This window comes from Sebastes fasciatus, chromosome 9 (genome assembly GCF_043250625.1).
Source record: "Sebastes fasciatus isolate fSebFas1 chromosome 9, fSebFas1.pri, whole genome shotgun sequence".
NCBI classification, from domain to species: domain Eukaryota; kingdom Metazoa; phylum Chordata; class Actinopteri; order Perciformes; family Sebastidae; genus Sebastes; species Sebastes fasciatus.
Window position 1 is genome coordinate 18,801,004 of NC_133803.1, and position 23,702 is coordinate 18,824,705.

The 23,702-nt window shown below is 38.2% G+C and overlaps 2 protein-coding genes across 6 annotated transcripts in view; both read right to left on the bottom strand.

Moving 5' to 3' along the window:
- Positions 1-995: 995 nt before the first annotated feature.
- On the bottom strand, positions 996-15,217 carry agpat5 (1-acylglycerol-3-phosphate O-acyltransferase 5 (lysophosphatidic acid acyltransferase, epsilon)). The gene is made up of 8 exons (XM_074646419.1): positions 14,376-15,217; positions 12,320-12,389; positions 12,116-12,231; positions 11,911-12,000; positions 10,292-10,382; positions 8,613-8,774; positions 4,296-4,419; positions 996-2,546 (listed from the first exon to the last, which is right to left on the bottom strand). Exons 1-8 carry the CDS (start codon positions 14,592-14,594, stop codon positions 2,321-2,323), a joined length of 1,098 nt encoding a protein of 365 aa, XP_074502520.1. The 5' UTR covers positions 14,595-15,217; the 3' UTR covers positions 996-2,320.
- Positions 15,218-17,603: 2,386 nt separating this feature from the next.
- Positions 17,604-23,702, bottom strand: part of mcph1 (microcephalin 1) — a 36,683-nt gene continuing 30,584 nt past the window's right edge. For 3 of the 5 annotated variants that reach the window (XM_074646426.1, XM_074646423.1, XM_074646425.1), the window contains exons 14-15: positions 18,217-18,454; positions 17,604-18,118 (exon numbers count right to left, since the gene is read on the bottom strand). In XM_074646426.1, the coding sequence (XP_074502527.1) occupies positions 18,057-18,118; positions 18,217-18,454 (300 nt within the window). In that variant the 3' untranslated portion in view covers positions 17,604-18,056. Of the gene's footprint in view, positions 18,123-18,216; positions 18,455-23,702 lie in introns of all 5 variants that reach the window. The other 2 variants (XM_074646427.1, XM_074646424.1) reach the window with 1 other exon arrangement.

Genomic DNA, 23,702 nt, shown 5'->3' on the forward strand with positions numbered 1-23,702 from the left:
TGATTCACTCTGTTTGCTGATGTTGCTGCTTTGACACCTGAATTTCCCTCCGGGGATTAATAAAGGTTCATCTTATCTTAATTATTAACATTGTGCTCATAATTCAAGCTACCACAAACTTTACACATATAAAACCTAGGGATAGGTAGTATTATATGAACATAGTAGAACTGGCTGGTCCAGGTTTCTGTGCTTACAATAAAGCTGCCATGTGCAGTCTGCTGTGTCCACTGTGCTTAATGCGGACGGGTGTGGAGGGGGGTGGTCAATATGGGTCCAAAGGTTAATAGAATTTGAAAAATGAAAAGTAGTTCAGAGTAAATTAAAGAAAAACATGATATTGTGCATAAGGCATCTAAAAATTTTCATTTGAAGTAACCATGCAATTACAAAAATGGCAACTTGGGTGTGTCTTTTAACAATCATGTGTTCATGACAGTAAGACAAGAGAGAAAACCTAACTCTTCCCAAAGAAAACCACTTTATTTCAATCTCACCCCCCATTTCCAGAACTTATATACATTAAAGGTTTCATCATTTCATAATAGTCCTAATAAAAGTGTAAATCAATGCATTCTTCGAGCAAAATAAGCCACTATGAACCGTAGACAATGTGACCGCATGCTGCAGTGAGCAGCAGCTCCAGCAGAGCGCTCCCATGCAGTCACCTGGTGGAAAGGAGCCGCTTATGGCCCTCGGTGAGAGGCCTGAGGACCAACTCCTCCAAAGAGAAGGCACACATTTCCAAAATCAGTTGGCATTTTAAATACTGTCTACATAGAGTTTTTCCTGATGAGTTACAGTCTGATCTTGTCAGGATAAAAATGACTATAAAATGGCTGACAAGAGTCATTTAAGAACAAGGAAGGATTATTCAAGTGAGGTATTGGAGCGACATGTAAAAACTATGAGATCTACAGTACCATAATGAAAACATAAATCTCAGACTAACTCTAGACGAGGACAAGACGGCAAACATGTAAAGTGACTCGTGGAAAAATGCAATGGTTTCATTACAGTAAACAACAACGATGGACAAACAGTGCATTTCACAGAACAGTGACATTTATAATACAAATGGCTTTGAGTGCACAGAAACCTGCGATATACTGTTAACATGGCTTTGTCAGCTTTTTGCTAGGTAGATACTTTTTGTGTGAGCTGTAACATGGTATTCAAAGTAACAAATGCATAGAAAAGTTACGCTGAGCTGTGAAGAAACCATTATAAAAAAATGTTATTATAATGTATTTAGGCAAAAAAGAAGAAGAAGAAAAAGTTTCTTTGCTGTCATCCGGGCTGGCATTAAACAAGTTTTGCTCAAACTTAAAACACATGTAGGACATCACGGTAAATACATCAGGTTTTGGCAATGATTGACATTTTATGGTTAAAGCAAAATTTAACGGTAGAACATTTTTCATTTAAAAAATGAGACTCAAAAATGTACAATAGATTGGATTTTTTTTAAGGATAAACATTTGTCAAATCAAAATCTTGGGTGTCGGAAACTAAAAAAAGACATTTACTCTTTCATACTGTATATGCATAAATGAGAGTGTTTTACAGCTACATTCATTATCAGTATATAAAACAAAATGATGAATATTTATGGTAAACAATGCAGCTGGTGTCATGTTTATGAGCCCCTATACAGGACTGCATGCTACTTATTTTGTTCTACTAATGTATAAAAACATCAGTTTAAATGATCAAAGTGCATAAACCTCCTGACATGGGACTTGGCATAAATAACATTACAACCAATGTCAATGAGTCAGTGCACTTCAATAATTAATGATCCATTATCAGTAGGCTGGTGTACTGTGTCAGCTACATACAGTAGCTGAGCATGATCATTAAACGCACACTTTGTTCTCACAAATATGCGGCATACAAGAGCTTTTAAACTGGCCAATGTTTGATGGGAAGGTGAGCATGCATGAATACTAATTTGGCTAAATCTGATGAAGGGGGGGGATTATTTTAAGATAAGTATATAGCTATTTTTTTTTTATTTTATAGTAGATAAGGGGTATTTTTGAGAAAATACTTTTCACCACTCAGGTTTTCTCATCATTTCAGGCTGCAAATCCAAATAACGCGAGGGAACAAGTAGCACAAAAAGCTTAACATTTCTCCGTATCTCCGTTCAGCTTTCAGCTCAAGGTCAACAGTGAGCCAGACATGTGGGGTAAATCTCTGAGCCTCTTTATCAGATACTGCTCTGCATCTGGAACACACCTTTGTGTTGTTGCGGAAACAGGAAAACCTCCATGTCTTTTGTCCGTCTCATCGTGGCAGCCTCTGCCCTGTTTCGTTAAGGAAAAGTGTTCACCCACAGCCAGCCCAGCAACGTCCCGAACACCCAGGTTCTCACGTACAGTTTCCTGCCGTTATCCGTCAGCAGCAGTGGCATTGTCAGTGCCCCCAAGATCATCACTGACGGGAGGGTTTTAGAAAGGTTCAGAGGGGAGTGCTTGCCTTCCCCGGGGAACCTGCATATTTTGTCTGCATCCTTCGACTCGTAGAAATCCGTCAGCAGCCTTTGAAAAAGACAGATAGCTCTCTTAGGAATTCAGCCCGTCTTAGAAAAAGCACAGGGTCTACAAGAAATCTGGATCAGGAAAACCGGGATTTTTACAGCCGTTTGCAGCACAAAAAAATGCACCCAAATCACAGCGGGGCTTTTTGTGGCTTGGTTGGTGTTGTTAATGTTGGACTCAGCACATTACCACTTTCCATCCTAAATATATTGAAGAGAACTGCTATTATTTTAAAACACATCTTTAATTCAGTCTATATTAGTGGTTCTGGTCTTTTTCTGTCATGTCCCCCATGTAAAGTGATCTTCAACTAATGATTATTTTTATTATCCATTAATCTTCTGATTATTTTTGATTTGATTTTTATTATTTATTTCATTTTATTAATGTATTTCTTTATCGTCAAATTTAACGATTTTATTGTATTTACTTAATTTTTTTTCTCCAGATTTTTTTTCTTTCTTTCTTGGCATTAGTTTTATAACCAACCACTCTATAGACCGGCAGACCCTTCTTGTTTCCGTGTTGGGTAGCGGTGGGGGGTTGAGTCAATTTGAAATGAGTGAATGTATCATATTTTGTTTCATATATTTGTATGACTGATGTGCATATTGTAAAATAAAAACTGCAAGTCATCGAAAAAAACTGTTGGTCGGACAAAACAAGACAGTTGGATAAATCAAATAAAAAAAAATAAATATATATATATAAAAATAAATAAATAAATAAAATGCAAGAAAATAATGAAAAATTAATAAAAAAATATTTTTGTTTCATTTGATTTATTCAACTGTCTTGTTTTGTCCGACCAACAGGCATAGATTATCGGTTCCCAACCTTTTTCCTTAAGGGACCCCTTTTTCTATCATTGAGTACTGACGACCCCTGACTAAGTGGCATATTTTATGGATATTTCATATTATATTCAATGCATATAACTTTTAATACAATTCTCTGTATTTTTTTTTTTTTTTTTAAACAATCATTTATAATTAATAGCCTTCATTTGCTTCTTTTTTGACAAATTTAATTCAGTGTTTTCTTCTCCCTGATGCTTATCCATTGTTCTATCAGCTCTTTGGTTGTTTTAACTGTGAACTTTTTTAATGCAGGACGAGGCTGTTTAGCAGAGAGGGAATATAACTTGTGTTCACGTCTTCACCGTGCCCTTATACTGTTTATATCTTAAATAATAATAATCCAAACTTTAAAAATAACAATTTCATTTAGTTTTCTTCACAGAAATGAATGAAATGCTGAGATATAGGCCAACTGTATATCATTTTCAAAAGTTGTCTTACATGCCTTAAAATCAAGAAGGCGTTGCGACCCCCTGTGAAGCTTTGGTTGGGAACCAGTGGCATACAAGTCTTACAAGTTTTGTCATTTTTTCTTAAAAAAATGGCTTAAAAGTAATGTTACTTTTATCTGTGATAACAATATTTGGTAAACCTGTAACAAACTAATTTAGATTTTATTGAAAAAATATCTAAAACATGACCTTTATGTTTGACCCAGTTTGAGAACCACTGATCTATACTTAAAGGAAGTGCACATAATCAGATTTTCAGAATAAGCTATTTGTGTTTTTTAGAAGATAAGTTAGATATATGTGGTTGAAACTGCTGGCGTGCGAAAGCAAAACATTTAAAAACATCACTGCTGTTTACCTATATATATATATATATTGAATAACAAGCAATTCAAGATGACTAATTGTTACACACACACACACACACACACACTTACCGGTCCTTGATTTCAAACCGCTCGTGCAGCCACCTGCGGAAAAACAGCGTCTCCGTAGGAATTTCCTTTATGTCCACGCGGTCAAAGTGTATGTGGACTCGGGGACATTCCTTGCACAGGAATTCTGTCAAACACAAAAAAAATAAAGAGACTAAACAAAAACAGGAAAAGCCTTTCAGCGAAACGGCACGTAGAGTAAGCACTTAAAATCAACACGAGGTGACAATGATAGAGTAGAGCTGACTGTGACGCTGTGATGCCAGGCAAGGCCCCTTTGATTCAAGAGAGTAAAGACTGGAAATGTATAACAGCTTGATGGTCAAACTGGTGCACCACAGTTAGATAACCGATTACCACACTAGGACAGAATCAGACCAGTAATCAGATCTGATAATGAAAATCAATTCAAGTTTAAATGTACAAAAGTCCAATTTAATATCTGAAATAATACTAAATATTCAAAATTTAAACTGAATATTCATTATTTGTATAATGAGATAACAACCATTCTGTTTCAGCATCACCTTATAAATGTTCCTTAAAACAAATGTTAAAATGTTTCAGTGTCAAGTCAAAAATAACCTGTCAGAGCACTAAGCAAAGAAAGAAAAGTGTCTGAGAAGGTCAGACATAAAAATGTATCCAAGTGTGAACGCTCAAGGCTACACGTGTATCCCCAGAGACCTTCCAGTTCCTGTTTCCACAACATGCAATATTATCAGGAAACCGCGCGCTGCGGCCAAAAGAGGAAATTTGATCGAAGTCAGCAGCGAAAGATTGCTTCACTTGCGGAGAGAGAGCGCCTCAATCAGCTGCTGCACGGATTTAAATCGACCTTCAGACACAATACGTGCCACTTCAATAAACACTGACCGTCCAGCGAAAGACGGGCTGGAAAGACGCACGAACACATGATTTATTTTTACACACATGAAGAAGCCAAAGTCACTCTTAAAAGCAGGTCATGTGTGTGTTTGAGCAGAGCAATGTTCCAAAACACACTTTAAAAACAACTTCCTGGCATTGAAGGAGGAAATCAACTCTTTGCTCTGCAGCGACAAACACCTCCTGATCTAAATCATTTTAATAAACTCCAGTAGCGCTGAAAATTAATCTTTAATATCTTGAGTCGTTTGCATACAAAGAGGAGACCATGCTGCTACTAAAGAGGTGCAGGGAGCTCATTCATTCATATGAAGTAGTTGATGGTAGATACTTTGTTATCCCAAAGTATTCATTTAATGCCTTGAATTCTTTAACAAAAAAATCGAGACACAGAAATATGTCGACTAAATATATCAGTTTCAGTGTTTAGAGAAAAACAGGAACTGCTAATATTTCCATCCACAGTCAAATGAAAATACTAAATTACATTTCGAACGAATGCAGAAACTACTGCAATATGTTTTAGCATGTCTAATATTTCATTCCTGTGATCAGATCAGACAGAATGAGGACAGTTGTGTTTCTTCAAGACACTATTTTTGGTTTCTGACAAACAAACGAAACAAAAAGTAAAGAACATTTCCCTGTAAAAACCTTACAAAGGTTACATGTTGGTTTGATGAACTACTGACGCAACAAGAGCAGTAAATGCGGATACATGAGGCAGGCCACCGACAAATTAACATGTCATTCTGATTTGAATAAAAACGTATTAACCAAAATAAGTAAACGCATTTCCCTGAATAGACGGCATGTTAAACTAGAACACATTCAAAAACTGTTGGTTTTCAAATAATGAACCCTGCAGAGGGAATTCAATTATACAAGTACTGTACCCTAAGGCTGTGTGAATTACATTATAATACTGAATCTGATTTGAAGAAAAAAACATCCCTCTTGTATGTAGTTTGAAAAGGGTGAGTAAATCAACATTGCTAAAAAAAATAATAGCACATAATATTAAAAATCCTTCCTGAGCTGCAGACCTTTATTCATAACAATCAGCTCTGTCCTCCAAGGAATGACAGGGATCCACCACAAAGAGCCTCTCATCTGTTTAATGTTTGAGCTTTCAGAAAATGGACCGTGGTTTTGTGGTTGCAAAGCATAAATTGCTAAATTTAATATTTTGAACACGTCTGGCCATTTGTTCAAAAGAGACAAAAGGGAGTCGGATTACTGCAACTTTAAATGAAGACATTATGTTGGGTCGTGTATAGAAGGTAACCCCTCTCGCGAAACTTGCTGCCCATCAACCTCTCCTAACCTTAGTTGAATATTTTTTTGAAGTAATACATCTACAGAGCTTTTAGCAAGGTGACGAATAAAAGTATGGCTTTTCCTGAAAAAAATTATGACAGTGAATTAATCATTTTAAAAATTCTGGCGGTTACAAAATGAATGTTTTGTTTATCTCTGTGGAAGATATCTGACGTTTGGTTCCTACTTCTAACAAGGCTTGTGAGCCAATAGTAAAACAATGCTGGTATCACGTGGTATCTCTGGGTCGTCAGTTAGTGTGGAAAACAACGGATAAATGTCTGAGATTGATGGTAAGTTCCTGGCAACGACTTGTTGTGAAGTGAATGCAATGGAACGTGGGAGGGAGAATGCGACATCTAGTGGCTGAATGTTATCTATAGCACCTTTAACCATTCGAGGTCAATGCCTAACCTTAACCATGTCAAGAAAGATCCGCAATGTGCGTGTTACCTTCTAGACACAACCATCATCTTGTTGGGAACATTTTAATTATGTTTTTTACCTATTTTGCTTAAATACCTATTCAGCTTCTGGACACATCAGTAGTTAAAAAATGCTGTTATTACGGAAAAATGTGCACTTTATGTTGTGTCCTTTTTTAAATTATTAACTGACTATTGATTGTTAACATGTCTAATAATCAATTAAGGGAAATAGTTGAAATTGTAATCCCAATTTCCAATTCTGACTTTACAGTGAGAGGTTAAACATTTTCAAAAAAGATTATATTCCCAAACCCAATATTATCTCAGCCAGCTGACATAAGCTGTGATCTGAATTTTTAAATACAAGTCACATATTGTACACGAGCCGTACCTCAGGGCTCAATATTGCACCATCTCAATGAGTTGAAATGATTCAAACTGTCTTCATACTGATGAGAATCGTTTGTCAGATGTGAAACTCAGATGTGAGTTTGGACGGTCGTAGCTGCGGTGTGAACGCAGCCTCGGGTCACTTCCACTTCCTCGTGAAATCGCTAAAGTCACCTTCACCACATGAGACCAGGAAGTGCGTGATGATGAGAGGAATGCTTTTCTATTCTCCCTGTTCTGTTTGCTAGAAAACACATCGATGTTTATTCCTGACTCAAACGGGATGTTTTCTTTTTTAAACATTCAAACAGTGCTTGTCGAACAAGCGGGGACACAGAATAATCAAAAACTCCCAAAACACAGAGTCGCGCTGTTTACAGGAAGACACGGCTGTTAATAGGTAATGTTTGTCATGTGATTATTTACTGAGGGGGTCTACACAATGTTGCAGGATTGATGATACAACAACACCTGTGTGTCTGTGGATACACTGAACAACAGAAGAGAGAGAGGCAGCTGCTGTTAGCTGACAGTCTGTAACTGATTTTATATCCGGTGGTAAAATGCTGCTTGTATCTCTATGATGGGAAAAAACAAAACACATCTCCTACACCAATAACTGGTATTTACACATTAAAAAAAAAAAAAAAACGTCATCATGTCCACGGGCCATTGCATTCACACCCGGTATCAAAGAGTGTTCTCGTTATGTTGATTCTGCCAGCACAATGATTTAATCTTGATGTGAATAAGTTAGGCGGGGTTGGTGGATTTGTCAACAAACATGGCACGCTCCGAGTCAACGGAAGCAATGCCATGGACGGACAGCATTCATATTTAAATAATGTTTGCGAAGAAAGAGTTATAGCTGCACAGTTTGCATTTCCCTTTAGCTGAGATCCACCTCCAGATGTGGTCTGACCACATTCAGATCACAATACCTTCTCTCGTGCTTTAACACCTCGCATTAACAAACGGGTTTCCTTATCCACATAGGACATCCACTGGAATAATAACATGTTTTCACCACATTACCATCTACTACTGTGAATACAACAACAGGAAAGGAGCAATGACCGGGCAGAATAGATCGTGAGACTTCCCCTTCTTCTACCCTTCCAAACGTATTTCAGCTGCATGCGTCCTGTATAAGTTTACATCTTGCACTTAATGACTTAAGACGAGATATCCAGGTACAGATCACATTGTGAGACCAGGTTAAATGAAGGAAGCTGTGCAAAACTGAGCTTAAACTGAGCCTCCTACACAGGTCCATGGCCAGATGCCCGCTTACCTGGCATTGATGGTGCAGGTTTTCTCCGACCGGAGGCGTCCAGCGTTCCCTCGTAGGCCACCGTGACGTCATACACGGCGTCCAGGTGGTCCTGCATGGCCTCGAGGGCTACGTGAGAGGCCTTCATTCGAGGTGTCAGCGTGTGCTTCAGGATAGCCAGTCCTTCGGAGAGCAACAGAAGAGATACGTTATTTATTCAATCATATTACCTGATTAAATACAGGTTATATTAACAGTGTGAATATGAAGCATGCCACATCAGCCTACACAATAGAAGATGCCGTGTAATCGCAACTTCCCCAGAGGAGCATGGCCGGGAACCTTTGTTACATGTCATCTCCCTATCTGTCCTCTAATTTTCCCGTCAACTCTCTATCAAAATAATGGCTAAAAAACCCTCTCCAAAATACATATATGATATTTAAAATATTAAAAACACAGTAATTCTATGCGAATGCTTGTCTTGGTCAGTTACTGCACAGTGTGTTGTTCCCCTGTCGATGTGGCACCACCCTCCGCTCACTAATACCTCACTAATAGCAGATAATGTCATGTGCACATGTCGGCTCTGCAGGGCGATTTATTTGGATTAATGGGGGAAGGTGATATTCAGAGCTGTGGTCCAGAGATAGGCTTAATCTCTGCAGAATGGATGCAGATTGTGAGTCGATGCCTGACAGCATTCATAATAATGTTGATGCAACAAATGTATTCAGCTGGGAAATTGTATAGCTAGATTGAAATTTACATTGCCGTTAAATATAAATCACCATTTATAAATCAGTCAGTTTCACTTCCTCGGGATACAAAAATAACCAGAAGAGACATCTACTTTCAAATGGATTATTTGTGAGCAATAAATTCTCTTATCGACCAGCAGCGAGTCCATTTAGTCCTCAAAACTTTCAGCTGCACCGGCTGGAATATTCAATCAGCAGTTTTTGGTGGACGCTGACTAATTCCTGGCATCACACCAGTGATGCGATGACGACAGAAGTTAAAAAAGTGCTAAATGTGAGATGGGGAGCATTTCTATTGCCTCCGCAAGGCCAGCACCTCGCAGTTAACGGTGCTAACAGCTAAAACAAAAAGCCACAGTGTTGACAAAGTTAACAGTGTTAACTTGGGGAGGAAACGGAGAGTGGGTGCTACGCTTCCGCAAAGGCGGCGTCAGCTGTAACCACCGTATGAGAAAAGTGCAGAGCGGTGGCCGTGAGAATGAGGTCACTCGACCTCATTCTCTGCAAGTAGACATTACTCCTCTATATCTTTACATAGCAAATAGTTGTTTGCTGCTATATTAATGTTCTGAATATTGTATGGAGCACTTTTAATATAGCAATTTGTATGCTTTTAAAGCTCTACTAATTAAATCCTCAACAAAGGGGTAAAAACAAAATTGTCCAAGACATAATATAATTGGATTTTTCACTTTGTTAGAAAGTTGTGAACTTTGTAATACATTATCCTAATAATGAACGATTTAAACTGAAAACTTTGAAATAAAGAATTTGTACAAATCCGTACGCAGCATGTGATGCTCATTGGTCAAAGAGTAGCTTGCAGGGGTGATCACAGGTCACACAACTGAACTTTGTCTGTTTTACAGACTGAGTGGGCTGGACTGAATTAGTATGCAGCAGTACAGCAGTAAATGGCTGCTATCATCATGCCAGTACCTTCTTTCGTAGCAAAAGCCTGACTGTCGGCGATAACATTCTTGAGCTCTGGATTATACCGAGTTCCTTCTGGGAAGATGACAAGGTACATCTGAGGGGGAGAAAAAAAACACACATGATATCAAAGCCTCTTCAGTGTTTGGTTCTTACAGCACTGACCAAAACGGAATTTCTAACATTGACAGGATTTGTCGAACAAGAAACATGGAAACCCAAACGCTGTGCTGAATATATAATGTTTCGAAGAAACCCTGATAGACCGTTGTCATCGCCTCGTTCCTTTAAATCTGTTTGGATTACAACTGAACTGAAAACTGTTGGTGATGTAGACTCAACCTGCTGCTGTATTCTTTCCTCTTTACCCTATTTCAGTCATGCCAGATAAGAAAGATGTCAACAAAAGTGACGCAATACGCAAATACACAAGGTCAACAATCACCAGGAAGTTGCATCCTTTTGAAATTTTTCTTTAGCGCAAGCACTGAATGAATGCATGTAAGAATCATTCTTTTTCAGCTTCTGCAAAATACCGAGGGCGTGAAGGCTTTTTCGACAATAAGTACTTCCTCACATTTGCAAATGATGAACCAATGCAGCAGTTTATAAAATAATTAGTAACTTATTTGTGAATAACTGGAATCAAAAAGGCAGGTGAGTTTTCAGTCAAACAGAAACAAAGATGAAAATGTATATGATGTTCAAATGAGTGCACTGATATGTGACAACTGATTGTTTACTAGTGCTGCAACTAATGATTATTTTCATTGTTGATTAATCTGTTAATTATTTTCTCGATTAATCGATTAGTTGTTTGGTTTATAAAATGTCAGAAAATGGTGAAAAATGTTGATCAGTGTTTCCCGAAGCCCAAGAAGACGTGTGCTCAAATGTCTTATTTTGTCCACAACTCAAATATATTCAGTTTACTGTCACATATAGGCGTAAAGAAACCAGAAAATATTCACATTTAAGAAGCTGGAATCAGAGAAATTTAGACTTTTTTTTCTTTAAAAAAATACTCCAACTGATTAATCGACTGTCATAATAGTTGGCGATTAATTTAATAGTTGACATCTATTAATCGTTGCAGCTCTCATGTTAACTTTCACCACTTCACAATAGAGCTTTCATAGTGTACCTTCAGGTCACAAGCCCAGGCTCACTTCTGTCGACACACACGCACACACACACACTAATCCCCCACAGTTAAATCCCCGAAAAGTGATTAAAAACGAGCCCTTTCAACACAATAACACACTGCAATTGAACCCTCCTGCAGCTAATATCTCATTATCCATTTAATTTCATTGGTGCTGCCGTCATCGGATGTTCTGTTAATACAAGCTCTTAGAAAATATTTACATTAACATCCTAATTACAAACTTTGAAAGATTATTGCAGAAAGCTCTACAGTGAATTCAAGTGGTGAAAGTTTAAAAACAAGCTTCTAATGATCAGAAACATTTGGTAAATAAGGCCCCGTTTGAAGATATGATTTGTCTTTGAAGTCCAACATTGAAAACTGAAATTTCGTCTTTGAGGGGGAAGACGTGACCGCAGACCGTACGTCAACCGTAGAGAGTAAATGTTCATTTAGAGCATTTATAAAGTGTACTTACTGGTGCTCCAGATAGAGTCTGAGTGATTAGCTTCTTCTTCATCGCCGGTTCATCAAAGTTTGCACTGCGTTTCACGTAGGCTCCTCCATGCTAAAACAGAAAGATAAGATGATGAGAACAGCAGCGGGGAAAGTGATTCATGTTTCATTTACATCTGTGATTTACAATGACAAATGACATTCAAATACTCACACAGTTGCATTACCTGAGAGAAATACCATCCGTACAGCGGGAGCCACTTGAGCCCATCTTTAAGGACGTATCGGACGTGGCCGAGAGCACTCTGCCTGATGGCGAGCATGTCGGCGATGATCCAGTCAGCTACAAGGAAAACCAATGGTAGAGATTAGATATTTACTCCAATCTGTGCTTCACACTAGACTGAGATTTTAATATGTACATGTATTACCTGTACATTGGTGATTAGACAGGTAGATGACATTCTCTTTGTTCTTTGGTATATCTCCATATATAATAATCTACAGAGAAAGCAGGTTAAAAGGTATTAATACAGACTCCAGCAAAATAGGTGACTGTCATCAGTTGGCAAAATTATTCTACACTAAAGATAAAGAGTTCTTTTGTTTTGTTAAATATTTAAACTGCTTTGGGGATTTGTTTCTAGTTCAGATTGATTTTTCCCATTTTTATAAAAACTAAACCAGCATTGACTGCAGCTTTTTAATAAAAGAGGATTCATAAAAAAGGGTCCCTTGTTTCATGGCATGAGTTGATGAGATGCAGGCAGTTCTGTTACATAAAACACCATCAATGTTCCTGCAAACTCTAACGTACAACAATACAAAGTGTACGAGGAGTGGCAACAAAAGGGCAAAAGAATGCAGACATTCTTGGCACGCAACTGGTTCATCAACTACAACATTAGCCTCTGTGCCTGGCACCACTTTATTCTAAGAGTTACAACAAATGCAGACACTTTCAAAAAAATGCACTGATCTGCACGGAGTGTGCATGCAATATTAATTAAGTTGCAAAGCCTGCACACAGCCAGTCAGAGGCAGCTGTCACTCATGAGTGTGTCCTTGTATTTCTATTATGAGACTAGATATTAGTGGGTACAAAATCCCCCCATCCTTGATAAACACAGTTCCACACATGGTGACAACCAGGGTCTAAAATTAAGTTTTTTTCCTGACGTGCCACTGTGGCAGGTCACTGAACATTTCTACTAGCCACACAACTGTTTTGTCTGCCACTCCTGAAGTCTATGTAGAACGCTTTAGAATCGTAAACATTAGGGCTGTGCATTGGCAAGAATCTGGCGATAGGATACCTATCACGATACAGGGGTTACGATGCAATATATCTCAATATATTGCGATACTGTAAGTAAGGCGATACATTGCGATTTAAAAAAAATCTAATTTTCGGAAAAACTATCATAGTATAAATAACACTGCTATATGCATCAAATCTTGAGCATAAAAAAGTTAACTTTTTATTATGCAATCAGAATAGTAGGATCTGCATTTGCATATCTTTGCAAATAAAGTAAAGTATTTCCTGAGTTAATCTTTGCATGTAAACTATTTAATTTAGAATTGATTTTAAGATTTTATTACTAACTTTTAAAGCTCTGCATGGTTTGGCACCAAGCTACATCACTGAGCTCCTTACTCCCTATGTGCCACCGCGTAACCTGAGGTCCTCTTACTTGGCTCTACTGGTTGAACCATGCAGGTCCAGGCTGGTGACTAAGGGTGACAGGGCCTTTGCCATCAATGCCCCCTAGACTGTGGAACAGCCTACCTCGGGATCTCAGGTTAGCCAGCTCTAGTACCTACTCTAGTTCTCTATTACAGCACCTTTTCCAACACCTTATATTGTCCTCTTTTGGCATATGTGTAGTAACTTATTGATTTGATACCACTGGTTACGGGTTTTAGTTTTCTCATTATTTGGTCTTTATGTTTTGTTATTTTATTGTTGTTTTTATTTTGTCTGTATTTCATTGCATCTGTGCAAGCACTTTGAAACTATGTTTAGAAAGGTGCTATACAAATAAAGATTATTATTATTATTATTAATAATTAGAATTCAATAGAGTTTTTGAGAATTAATACAGTATCACAAAACACAATATTGCAATACTCAATATTTTTGTCCACCCCTAGTATACACTGTGGTAGCAGACAGTAGAAATATGGATTATGGCCCACCATTGAAAACAGGCTCTGAGACCATAGCAAATTAAGGAAGCATGCCCCAACTAAGAAATAATCTTATTTAACAAAAAATAATTTAGTTTAACAAAATGTTGGTTCTAATAAATGAGACTAAGTTAATACTAAATAAACTATACAGAATATCTGCCATGGTGGCAGGTGACCTGAAAGTTGTACCTGCCACAGCCACCCTGTATTTGGCAGGTGGCAGGTGCTGATTTCATTCCCTTGGTGACCACACACTATGATGAGTCTAAGGGAAGTGAAAGCATCACTCACCTCAACTCCTGTGTAGTTCTCAAAGAAGAACAGGACCATACTCTGGTATATGGAGTACAACCTGTCGTCCAGTCTGTGATACACCCTCGCAGGTAGGACAGTAGAAAACAACCTCCAAACCCCCCATGACAGCAGGTAAGCTGGAGCTGTCCCCAGCATGATGGTGGCTGGAAACCAGTACCGCAGAGAGTATGTGTGCACCACCAAGGAGAGCAGCATGGTCTCTCCACAAACCTCAACCTCTCTTGAGCTCCACTAAAGTAACAAAGAAGTAAGGACTATACTCTGTAGATTGCAGCAGACACTATCTATCCCACAGCTCACCTGGCCTACTTTCAGCACACCTGTCCTGACAAGTCAGCATAAGAAAGAATGAAAGTGAAAGAAGCTGCAGCAGAGAGGAGAGCTAAAGCTAAAGCTAATGTTAACCTTGTGTGTGCAGAAAGGCAGCTTAAAGCACACTACCATCCAGCCATACTGAAATATAGAAACCAAACAAAGTTATCTGCTTATTAAAGACATCGCAGAGCAGCAAACACAACATCAACCTGAGCATTAGTAGTAGAAGTTAAAGAGAGAAACCTTTAGTTAGCACACTATCTGTTATTTAACAGCTTCAGCCACAACAGGAAGTTTTACCTTCAGCTATAGTTACTATAAACTTGTCTTTTCTAACCTGGATAAGATGATAAAGTTCAACCTAAACAATAGTTCAGTTGTTAAAAGGTAGAATATGTTCTATTTCCTCCCTCAGTTGTTCATCTTTTATCCCAGGAGCAGCTAGCTCTTCATAAACTAGCTGCTTGCAGCAAATGTCACACACACACGCCTCCCTACGTAATGCCACACTGCAGCAACGACGACGCTGATTGGTGTTGTGACGTAGGAGAGGGCCAGCCAATGGGCTGCATGAGTTCTCTACACTCCATTTCTTAAAGGGCCATGACATTTTTTTTTTTTTTTAATTCCCACTGCAAGTTTTATCATGCTTTAACACAAATTATACAGAAAACACTATTTTTAAAAAGCATGTCATAGTGTTTACTTATTTATTATTATCACATTTATTCCAATTTTATAATATCACATGAAAAATAATTCAATCTGACACATATGATTTCATAATGTTTGCAGTGTAGGTGGGGGAGATAACAGTGTTCAAGATTCAAGATGTTTATTGTCACGCCAGTTGTACAGCTTTCCCCAAAATGTCAAACTATTCCTTTACAGTGCAGTACTAAAAGCGTTGTTCTTTTCTGTTGCTTTGTCATAAACTTGCCTATTGAAATTTACAAATTGTATGCTGTATTTTTTTGTGTTTGTTTTATTTCGTGTGAAATACTTTTTGCTGGGAAGCTCCATAAAAAATAATAAGTTATATTACAATTATAAAAGGAAATACTTTGTAAAAGGCATATTAAAAACATATACATATCAGGATGTATGAATGTACATGTATAAGAAATACTTTGTACAAGGCATGGACTTATAGAGCGCTTTTCACAAACCCAAGGACGCTTTACAAAGGGGGCACACAAAACCATACTAATAAATAACACAGAGGAGAAACTATAGCTAAGTAATTAAAAGAGCAATGTGTAGGAAGAGTCAGCTGAGATCATAGGCCTTGATGTTTGAAGTGTTTTGTTTTTTTAAATATCCAGGGATGAAGCATTTCTTATTTCAGGAGGGAGAGTTGCAGGGGAACATATACAGGCATATTAAGAACATATACATTAAGAACATATACAGTATATACAGTATAAGATATATTTTTGTGTGAGAAGGTGTTGTATGAATTATATTTTTAAAAGTCTGATGGCCTGGGGTAAAAAAGTGTTCCTCAGTCTGCTGGTGAGAGTCCTGGGGGTCCTGTATCTTCTACTAGAGGGCAGGAGGGAGAACAGGCTGTTGAGGGGGTGTGTGATGTCCTTAATTACCCTCAGGGACTTCCTGAGGCACCGCTGGGTGTACAGCTCCTGCAGGCTGGTCAGCTCGCACCCGGTGATGTGTTGGGTGTGTGTCACTCAGTAAGCCTGGAGTGAAATACTGATACAATTCTTTATTTTACTGGGCTTGGCCTGATAAAAATGGCTCCAACAGTTGAGTAGGTAAGAGGCAAGTAAGCGTTACAGCTAAAATCTTATAACTCATTTCTTCATCTTCTATGCAAATCACTGTTCTATACTGTTTTTGCATTATGCTTTATGAACCTAACATACTACACATGCATGTATTAAATACTAGAAATTAGGCATTAACGCAACTTGCAATTTTTAGGTTGTAGCAGGTTCTGTTTCAAAGCTAGCGTGAAGATACTGGTATCATATGAAACTAACTAGAAAATCTAAGGAATCCATTAGTACCAACCGTGTCATACTATCTTGTCGCAAACGAAGCACAATAACGCTCCAAACGTACGTTCAATTTTAGTGAGGAAAAACTGTCATGGCCATTTTCAAAGGCCTTGACCTCTGACCTCAAGATATGTGAATGAAAATGGGTTCTATGGGTACCCACGAGTCTCCCCTTTACAGACATGCCCACTTTATGATAATCACATGCAGTTTTGGGGCAAGTCAGCACACTGACACACTGACAGCTGTTGTTGCCTGTTGGGCTTGAGTTTGCCATGTAGATGATTTGAGCATGTTTTTTATGCTAAATGCAGTACCTGTGAGGGTTTCTGGACAATATTTGTCATTGTTTTGTGTTGGTAATTGATTTCCAATAATAAATATATACATACATTTGCATAAAGCAGCATATTTGCCCACTCCCATGTTGATAAGAGTATTAAATACTTGATGAATTTCAAAAACATGTGTGACTAATTTGTGATTTATCGTGATTAACTACGGACAATCATCCAATTAAATGGGATTACATATTTCAGTCGATTGACAGCCCTACTAGAAATAGTAGTAGCGGTATATTATGTGAATACTACAATTTCTCAGCTCTCAGCTGAGCACAAGCTGTGATACATCAGCTTGTTCATTTGTCTGTCACCCAGTGACACTGCTGAGTGGACTATTTTGACAGATTGATCCATCAAACCACTGTGCTTTGTCCTTTTCAAAACCAAGTCGTTATTCTGAAAGGGGTGCTTCATTCATCCCAACATGATTGTGAACAAAAAATCAGTTAACAATTAAAATAAATCTTGTCACAATTCAATTTCAATAAACCTGAAAAACTGAAAATTACATTGCAGAACATAAGAAAATTGATGATCAAAACTTAAGTATTTATTAACACTGACATCACAAAACATTTCTATAAGGATAGAGTATGTCATCTCCATTAGAGTGTTAAACTGGCTCAGTATTTTTAAAATCACATTGTTATAAATGAAAAACAATCTCAAATCTGTCTTGTTGTTAAAAGAAAAACACACAGTTACACAGTAGTGGTTAGTACTGAAAAAGAAAATAAAGGATCAATATGCACTGTCAAAGCAATTTCCCATGTTTCACAGTAACTCGGGTCGTTGTTGTTGACCGGGGTTGGTAGTCCTCAGAAGTAACATGTTTCCATGGTAACTGGGGACTAAAGTTCTTTGAAGGATTGAGGATTTACATAAAGCCCCTGAACACATGCAAGATGATAAACCTGCCCAAGAGCAAGGTAGAAACCGAGGGTATGTGACCAGGCACTGTCCATAGTTTAGTTCATAGTTTAGTTTTCACTTTCACTCCAAGTCGTAGTTATCATATGACAGCCGCTCCAAATGTGTGATACTATCTGAAATAAAATCACAAAAAAGAGAGAAACAATTAATAGTGGCATAATTAAGGAATTTAGCATTTAACACAGAGATTGGTAGTAAATATCTTACCCAGCACCCACTGCTCAGACAGGATCCTGCATCCCTCTGGTCTCCTGCCACCGTACTTCCCGATGCAGATACCCGCCTGCCGCACGGTTTTGCAGACTGTTCCTCCACAGAGCTGGATCAGCTCCAGCAGACTCTGAGTGGGTGGCTGGGAGTGCTGGGACACAAACATGGCTGGCTGGCCTTGGAACAGGTCCTGCTGATGCTCCCCGGCAGACAGGTGCCTCTGGAGACGACAGATCTGGGAGGAGAAACTTGACAGTTAACGACCGGTTCAGAGAGGTACAATCAGGACACGGCGATGCAGGTGGTGTTTTTCTCTGTTCAAGAAAAACACCAGAAAAACTGACAACACCTCAACATGCTTCCTTAAAAGATCATCTGAAAACTGCTTTTTAAAACAAACACATGATAACGTTTGCTTAGTCACAGTTTCCAGAATAGTTTAGCATTTTGGAAAATGCACCTTTTTTTTTTTTTACTTTCTTGAAAAACGTAGAAGAAGGTCCGCACACTGTAGCTCCCTTAGAGTGCAATTTATTGGCACATTTTCGTAAGTGACGTTTCGAGCACAAGCTCTTCTTCAGACTTAATAAATCTGCACATCTTTAAAGTGTAAGCGCTCTGGTCACATGACAGTCACATGATACCACCGGTGACCCAAGTATCTCACATATAATCAAGTTACACAAAACTCATATAAACGTAGTAAACAACAATATATACAAAAATTCATATACACATTTATAATATAGGTAAGTACATCTCAACACATAAGAATAACATCAAGCCATTGGCTGTCATACTTTCTATATGGCTAGAGTGGAATAGAGGCGTCTCTACATCGAAAAAAAACTAGGATGTACCTCAAAACATAGATAAGAGTAGGAATCTATACATCTGAGCCCATGAATATAAAATGAGGGACGGACCTTCTTCTACGTTTTTCATTGCTGTATTCTACTGCTTCAGCACCGGCCTACTACGGTTTTGGATGTGCGCGACCACCTTACATTGTTTGTCGTATCTTTTTTACTTTCTTGCCTGGAGTTGATTGATGCCACTCTTATGTCTGTACGCTAAATACTGCCTGAAGTTGGTCAGCTTAGCTTAGCATAAGGACTGGAAATGGTCCAAAGGTTAAAAACATTACCCTACCAGCACCTCTAAAGCTCACTAATTAAAACACTGTGTCTCATTTGTTTAATCTGTACTAAAAACACAGTGTACAGTAGAAACAGTAATTTGCTGTTTTATGTGCCAGACTATTTCTTGGCCGGGACCAGTTGCTGAGCAACCAGCAGAGACACCAAAAAGGTATAGTGGTCCAAGAATGAATTCAGTTAAATCATCTTTTTTTTCTATTAAGTCATTGTAGTTTCAAGTCAAGTTAAAATTTCCAGTTACAACATTCAGAATCAGTTAAACCCACTCAGATGTTTTCATTTCCTCTGATTATAGACCTCCAGTCAGGTTGAAGCTGAATGCTGGAAATTACATAATTACCAAACTATGAAAGAATAACAAAAGGCATTTTTCTCTGCAGACATTTTGACATGTCATAGTAGGAAAAGCACAGGTGTTACCAATAAGATTAACGATGGCTCATTCAAGTATCCCAGACAGTGTGAGGATGAGCCAGCATGCACAATGCCAGGACCCTGGAACTGAAGCAGCTGAATGGAAATTCAGCCATCATCAATTCTATTATTTACACCTGTGCTTTTCCTGCTGCGACTTGTCAAAATGTCCTGTCAAAATGTCCTTCTGTAAAAAAAGAACTGTGATAATGGTCAAAAAAATCTCCCCCTACCAGTGCAACAAAGGGAGAGTGAGGGAGCTGTCAGTCCAGTGCAGTACAGTATATACACGGCCACACAGAAGAGGTCTAATCAGGCAACACAAGTGAAAACACCTGTGTGAACAAGTATTAATCCATATATTAAATATTTATCAACATGTGTTGCTATGGAAACATACATAACACATTATACATTACACGTTTCATGGTGTTTTTGAAACAAAATGTTGGATATGATCAATAATGCCAAAGACCAGGGTGGAGTAACTGGAATAAGATTATAAAGTGTAGTAGCCCATGTGACCTTTAAGATTTCTTTACATTGTAATTACTGTAACATCTGTATATTACTTTCTGTTTTAATTACCATGTTTTTTTTATTTACTTGCATAATCATTAGATGGTATACTGTATTTACTGCCAAGATTGACCATTTTATTAATATGTCATGTTTGTTATAATTGGAAAACCCCAATAAAAATATTGTTTAAAAAGGGTGTGAAGGGACTTTAAGAACTTACTGAACTTACTAACTGAATTATGAGTTGAATCAACCTCTTGCTAACCTCGTCAAAACAAGTTTGTTTTGAGACATTGTTGGGTTATTGGCATATTTCCCAGCATTCATCGTGTGTTTGGGTTTTCAAGGTACTTTTCTCTCTTGTAGTTCATCGAGGTTTGAAATGGAAACCCTCACATGTTTCATGGATGTGTCTCATGTGAGTCACAGGTCTTTTCTCTCATAAACATTACAATAATACCAACTGTGGTGATATCATCAACCTGCATGACTCTAACCTGGCACATTTACACCATATTGATGTTGATTAATGTGTGCTGTCTCTAAAAATTACGTATGCACATTAACTCAGAAGAACCTCATTTGCAAGTCATCACAGCCACACATTTGAAACTGTGATTCAATACTGAAACTGGCCTGAAGGTGGCTGCTAGAGATGCAGCAGGAGCTGTGTGAATTTGGCTTTGAGGCACATGAAAAACAGCCACTACAGCAAGATTAAATGCACCATTAAAGCCAATTTAAATAGCCCGTAAACTTGAGTAAACATTTCAAGTAATTGCTGAGGTTACTACATTTTACTACAGTAGAATAACAAACTTTGAACAAACTATTCAGCACTATTTTAGTTAACTTACAACTTTAAGGCAGCCTCATATTTTTAAATTGAAATAACTACAAATCCCATCAGATTCACATTAATTAAGACAACTCCTCGCTCCCTGTTAAACTCTAAGTGGCATTAAAGGGAGCTACAATGACATCTCATGTGCCCGCTTTCATTTCGGCAGCCCACATTGTTAATAAGAGGATTGTCAGCACTGTCTGAGTAAATGAGCGCATGTGAATCTCTTTGAGGTTGTGTTTCTTTTTGGGTTTGTTGATTGACGCTCTGAGCTCTCACTGTGGGCCCGCTATGTATCCAGCAGGGGTCAGCTGCTAAACTGAAGGGGACAATCTGCTCTATTCTGAAGTTGAATGCCAGGAAACAAGCTTTAAGGCTTTCGGTCTTTTGTCAATGTTCACACAGGTTTCACTTTACGTCAAGTAATCATGGAGTGGACAGAGGGTTGAGAGACAGGGTCAGGTTAAGATTAACCCACATTGTGCACTTTAAAGGGAATGATTGAAAGCTATATGTAAGGTCTCTAGTGGGAGAGACAGTCCAACACAAAAGGGAAACATGAAAAAGAACTTAAAAAAAATGCTTACACAAGAAGTACCTGTACAGTAGACGAATAGGATACTATATTAAAAGGTCTTATTGATAACATTTTTGTGTAGACAAATGTTCTTTTTCAAATTATACATCCACAGAGCTTTTAGAAAAGTACAGAATAAAAGTATGGCTTTTCCTGAAAAAAAAAAAGAAAAGAATATTATGACTGTGTATTAATAATTTAAAAAATGTTTCTGGGTCCAAAATTAATGTTTTGTTTATATTTGTGGAAGATATCCGACGTTTGGTTCCCACTTCTAACAAGGCTTGTGAGCCAATAGTAAAACGATGTTGGTATCACGTGGTATCTCTGGGTCGTCAGTTAGTGTGGAAAAAACAGATAAATGGCTGAGATTGATGGTAAGTTCCTGGCAACGACTTGTTGTGAAGTGAATGCAATGGAACGTGGGAGGGAGAATGCGACATCTAGTGGCTGAATGTTATCAATATTATCAATAGCACCTTTAAGTCTCAGGAAACCCAGTGTAAATAACCACACAGACATGGACGTGGTGTCACCAAACAAATTGTCAACGCTGAGTACTTTGACATTTACTTTCTGCGGTTTGTTCAACAGCAGTTTGGATTTGCATAAATTTAATCTCATATCGAGTATACTGATGCATTAAAGATACATTTTTCATGACCCACATCCCTGAATTAAATATTCGTCTGTAAACTAGCAGCAAGCTGAAGCCTGGTTGTTGCATGTGTCAAAATCACAGCGCTGAATTTTTCAAATCTCCAGAGGACGGGTCATAGAGATGCCAGTGGTAACAAGCTTTCTCCGATAAACACTTGAAATTGTTACAACATGGATAAGTTGCATTGTAAAGTGCCAACAGAAATCTATTTATTCTTCACATGGGAAATGCTGCCTCCTTACTCTGACAACGCAGTCAATATCTTTGCAGCCACCAATGTACAGTTACATTTTTTCTTGTTGTGCACAACGAGTCTGCAGAGAGACATACAGCTTGTGCAGCTCCGTAACAACCAATACCAGGCAGGAATAAATTAACAGCCACGTATAACGAGACACAGCGTGTGCTAGATAGTTCAGCAGAAGTCACATTGTGTGCTCGTAGCATGTAAGCACGTTTAGTGTGTGGGATATTCCCTCCCCTGTGTGTTCAATAACTGTTGCCTTTTAAGTTTGAGTGATTCAGCCTGAACACCTGAAAAAAGTCCATGTTTTTGCAACGACGACAAGTCCTTCCTCTTTGGTAATGTGCCTTAAATATGTTGCATTTCCCTTATACAGTAACTATTACATCAGCCTACTTCCTACAATTCTGTTCTATCCAAATGCGGAGGGCAAATCTAAGGCTTTCCTGTCAAAGAATGAAAAATGGTGCAGTTGAACACTAAATTGTGGTTATGCCAAGGTGAACCGACTATTCACTACACAATATATAGCTCAGTTTATCTAGAATGATTTTGCAGACTGTTAAAGATGGACCACGGTCTGTCTGTTTTTCAAAGATTTTACTGTTAGAGCGAGTAAAGACACTGAATCAATAGGAGAGCGTCTTTGATGGAGGCACATTCCTGCAGCGTAAGACAAAACATCCTCCTATGTCAATGCCTTTCCTGCGCTACACACCTGCACTCTGTCCCCCACTGTGACAAGATAGCCCTCAGACAGACTTCAACAAAACCTTTTTTCAGCATTGGAATAATGCTACAATTAGGAGAAAAGACCCCACACTTTCCATTTGTGTCTTGCAGGATAATCATTATAAAACGTACAAGTTGTATATGGTTGTATCATTATATGTTATGGGGAGCCAGTCCCCTAGTTTTCTAGAGAATCTAACCCAGGTGTGATTCACACAAAACTATTGTTCTTTAAGCCCCAGAAAAACAACTGACTCAAGCATGTTTTTCACAGAGGATATCTGAAAATGCTCCAGTCTTTTTAACAACATCAGAGCATGCCAAAAAAT

Coding starts and splice junctions, on each gene's coding strand:
- agpat5 (XM_074646419.1), bottom strand. CDS start 14,594: ATGCTGCTCTCCTTGGTGGTGCACACATACTCTCTGCGGTACTGGTTT. Junction 12,001..12,115: donor ACGGATGGTATTTCTCTCAG/GTAATGCAACTG, acceptor TTTCTGTTTTAG/CATGGAGGAGCCTACGTGAA. Junction 10,383..11,910: donor AGACTCTATCTGGAGCACCA/GTAAGTACACTT, acceptor TCTCCCCCTCAG/ATGTACCTTGTCATCTTCCC.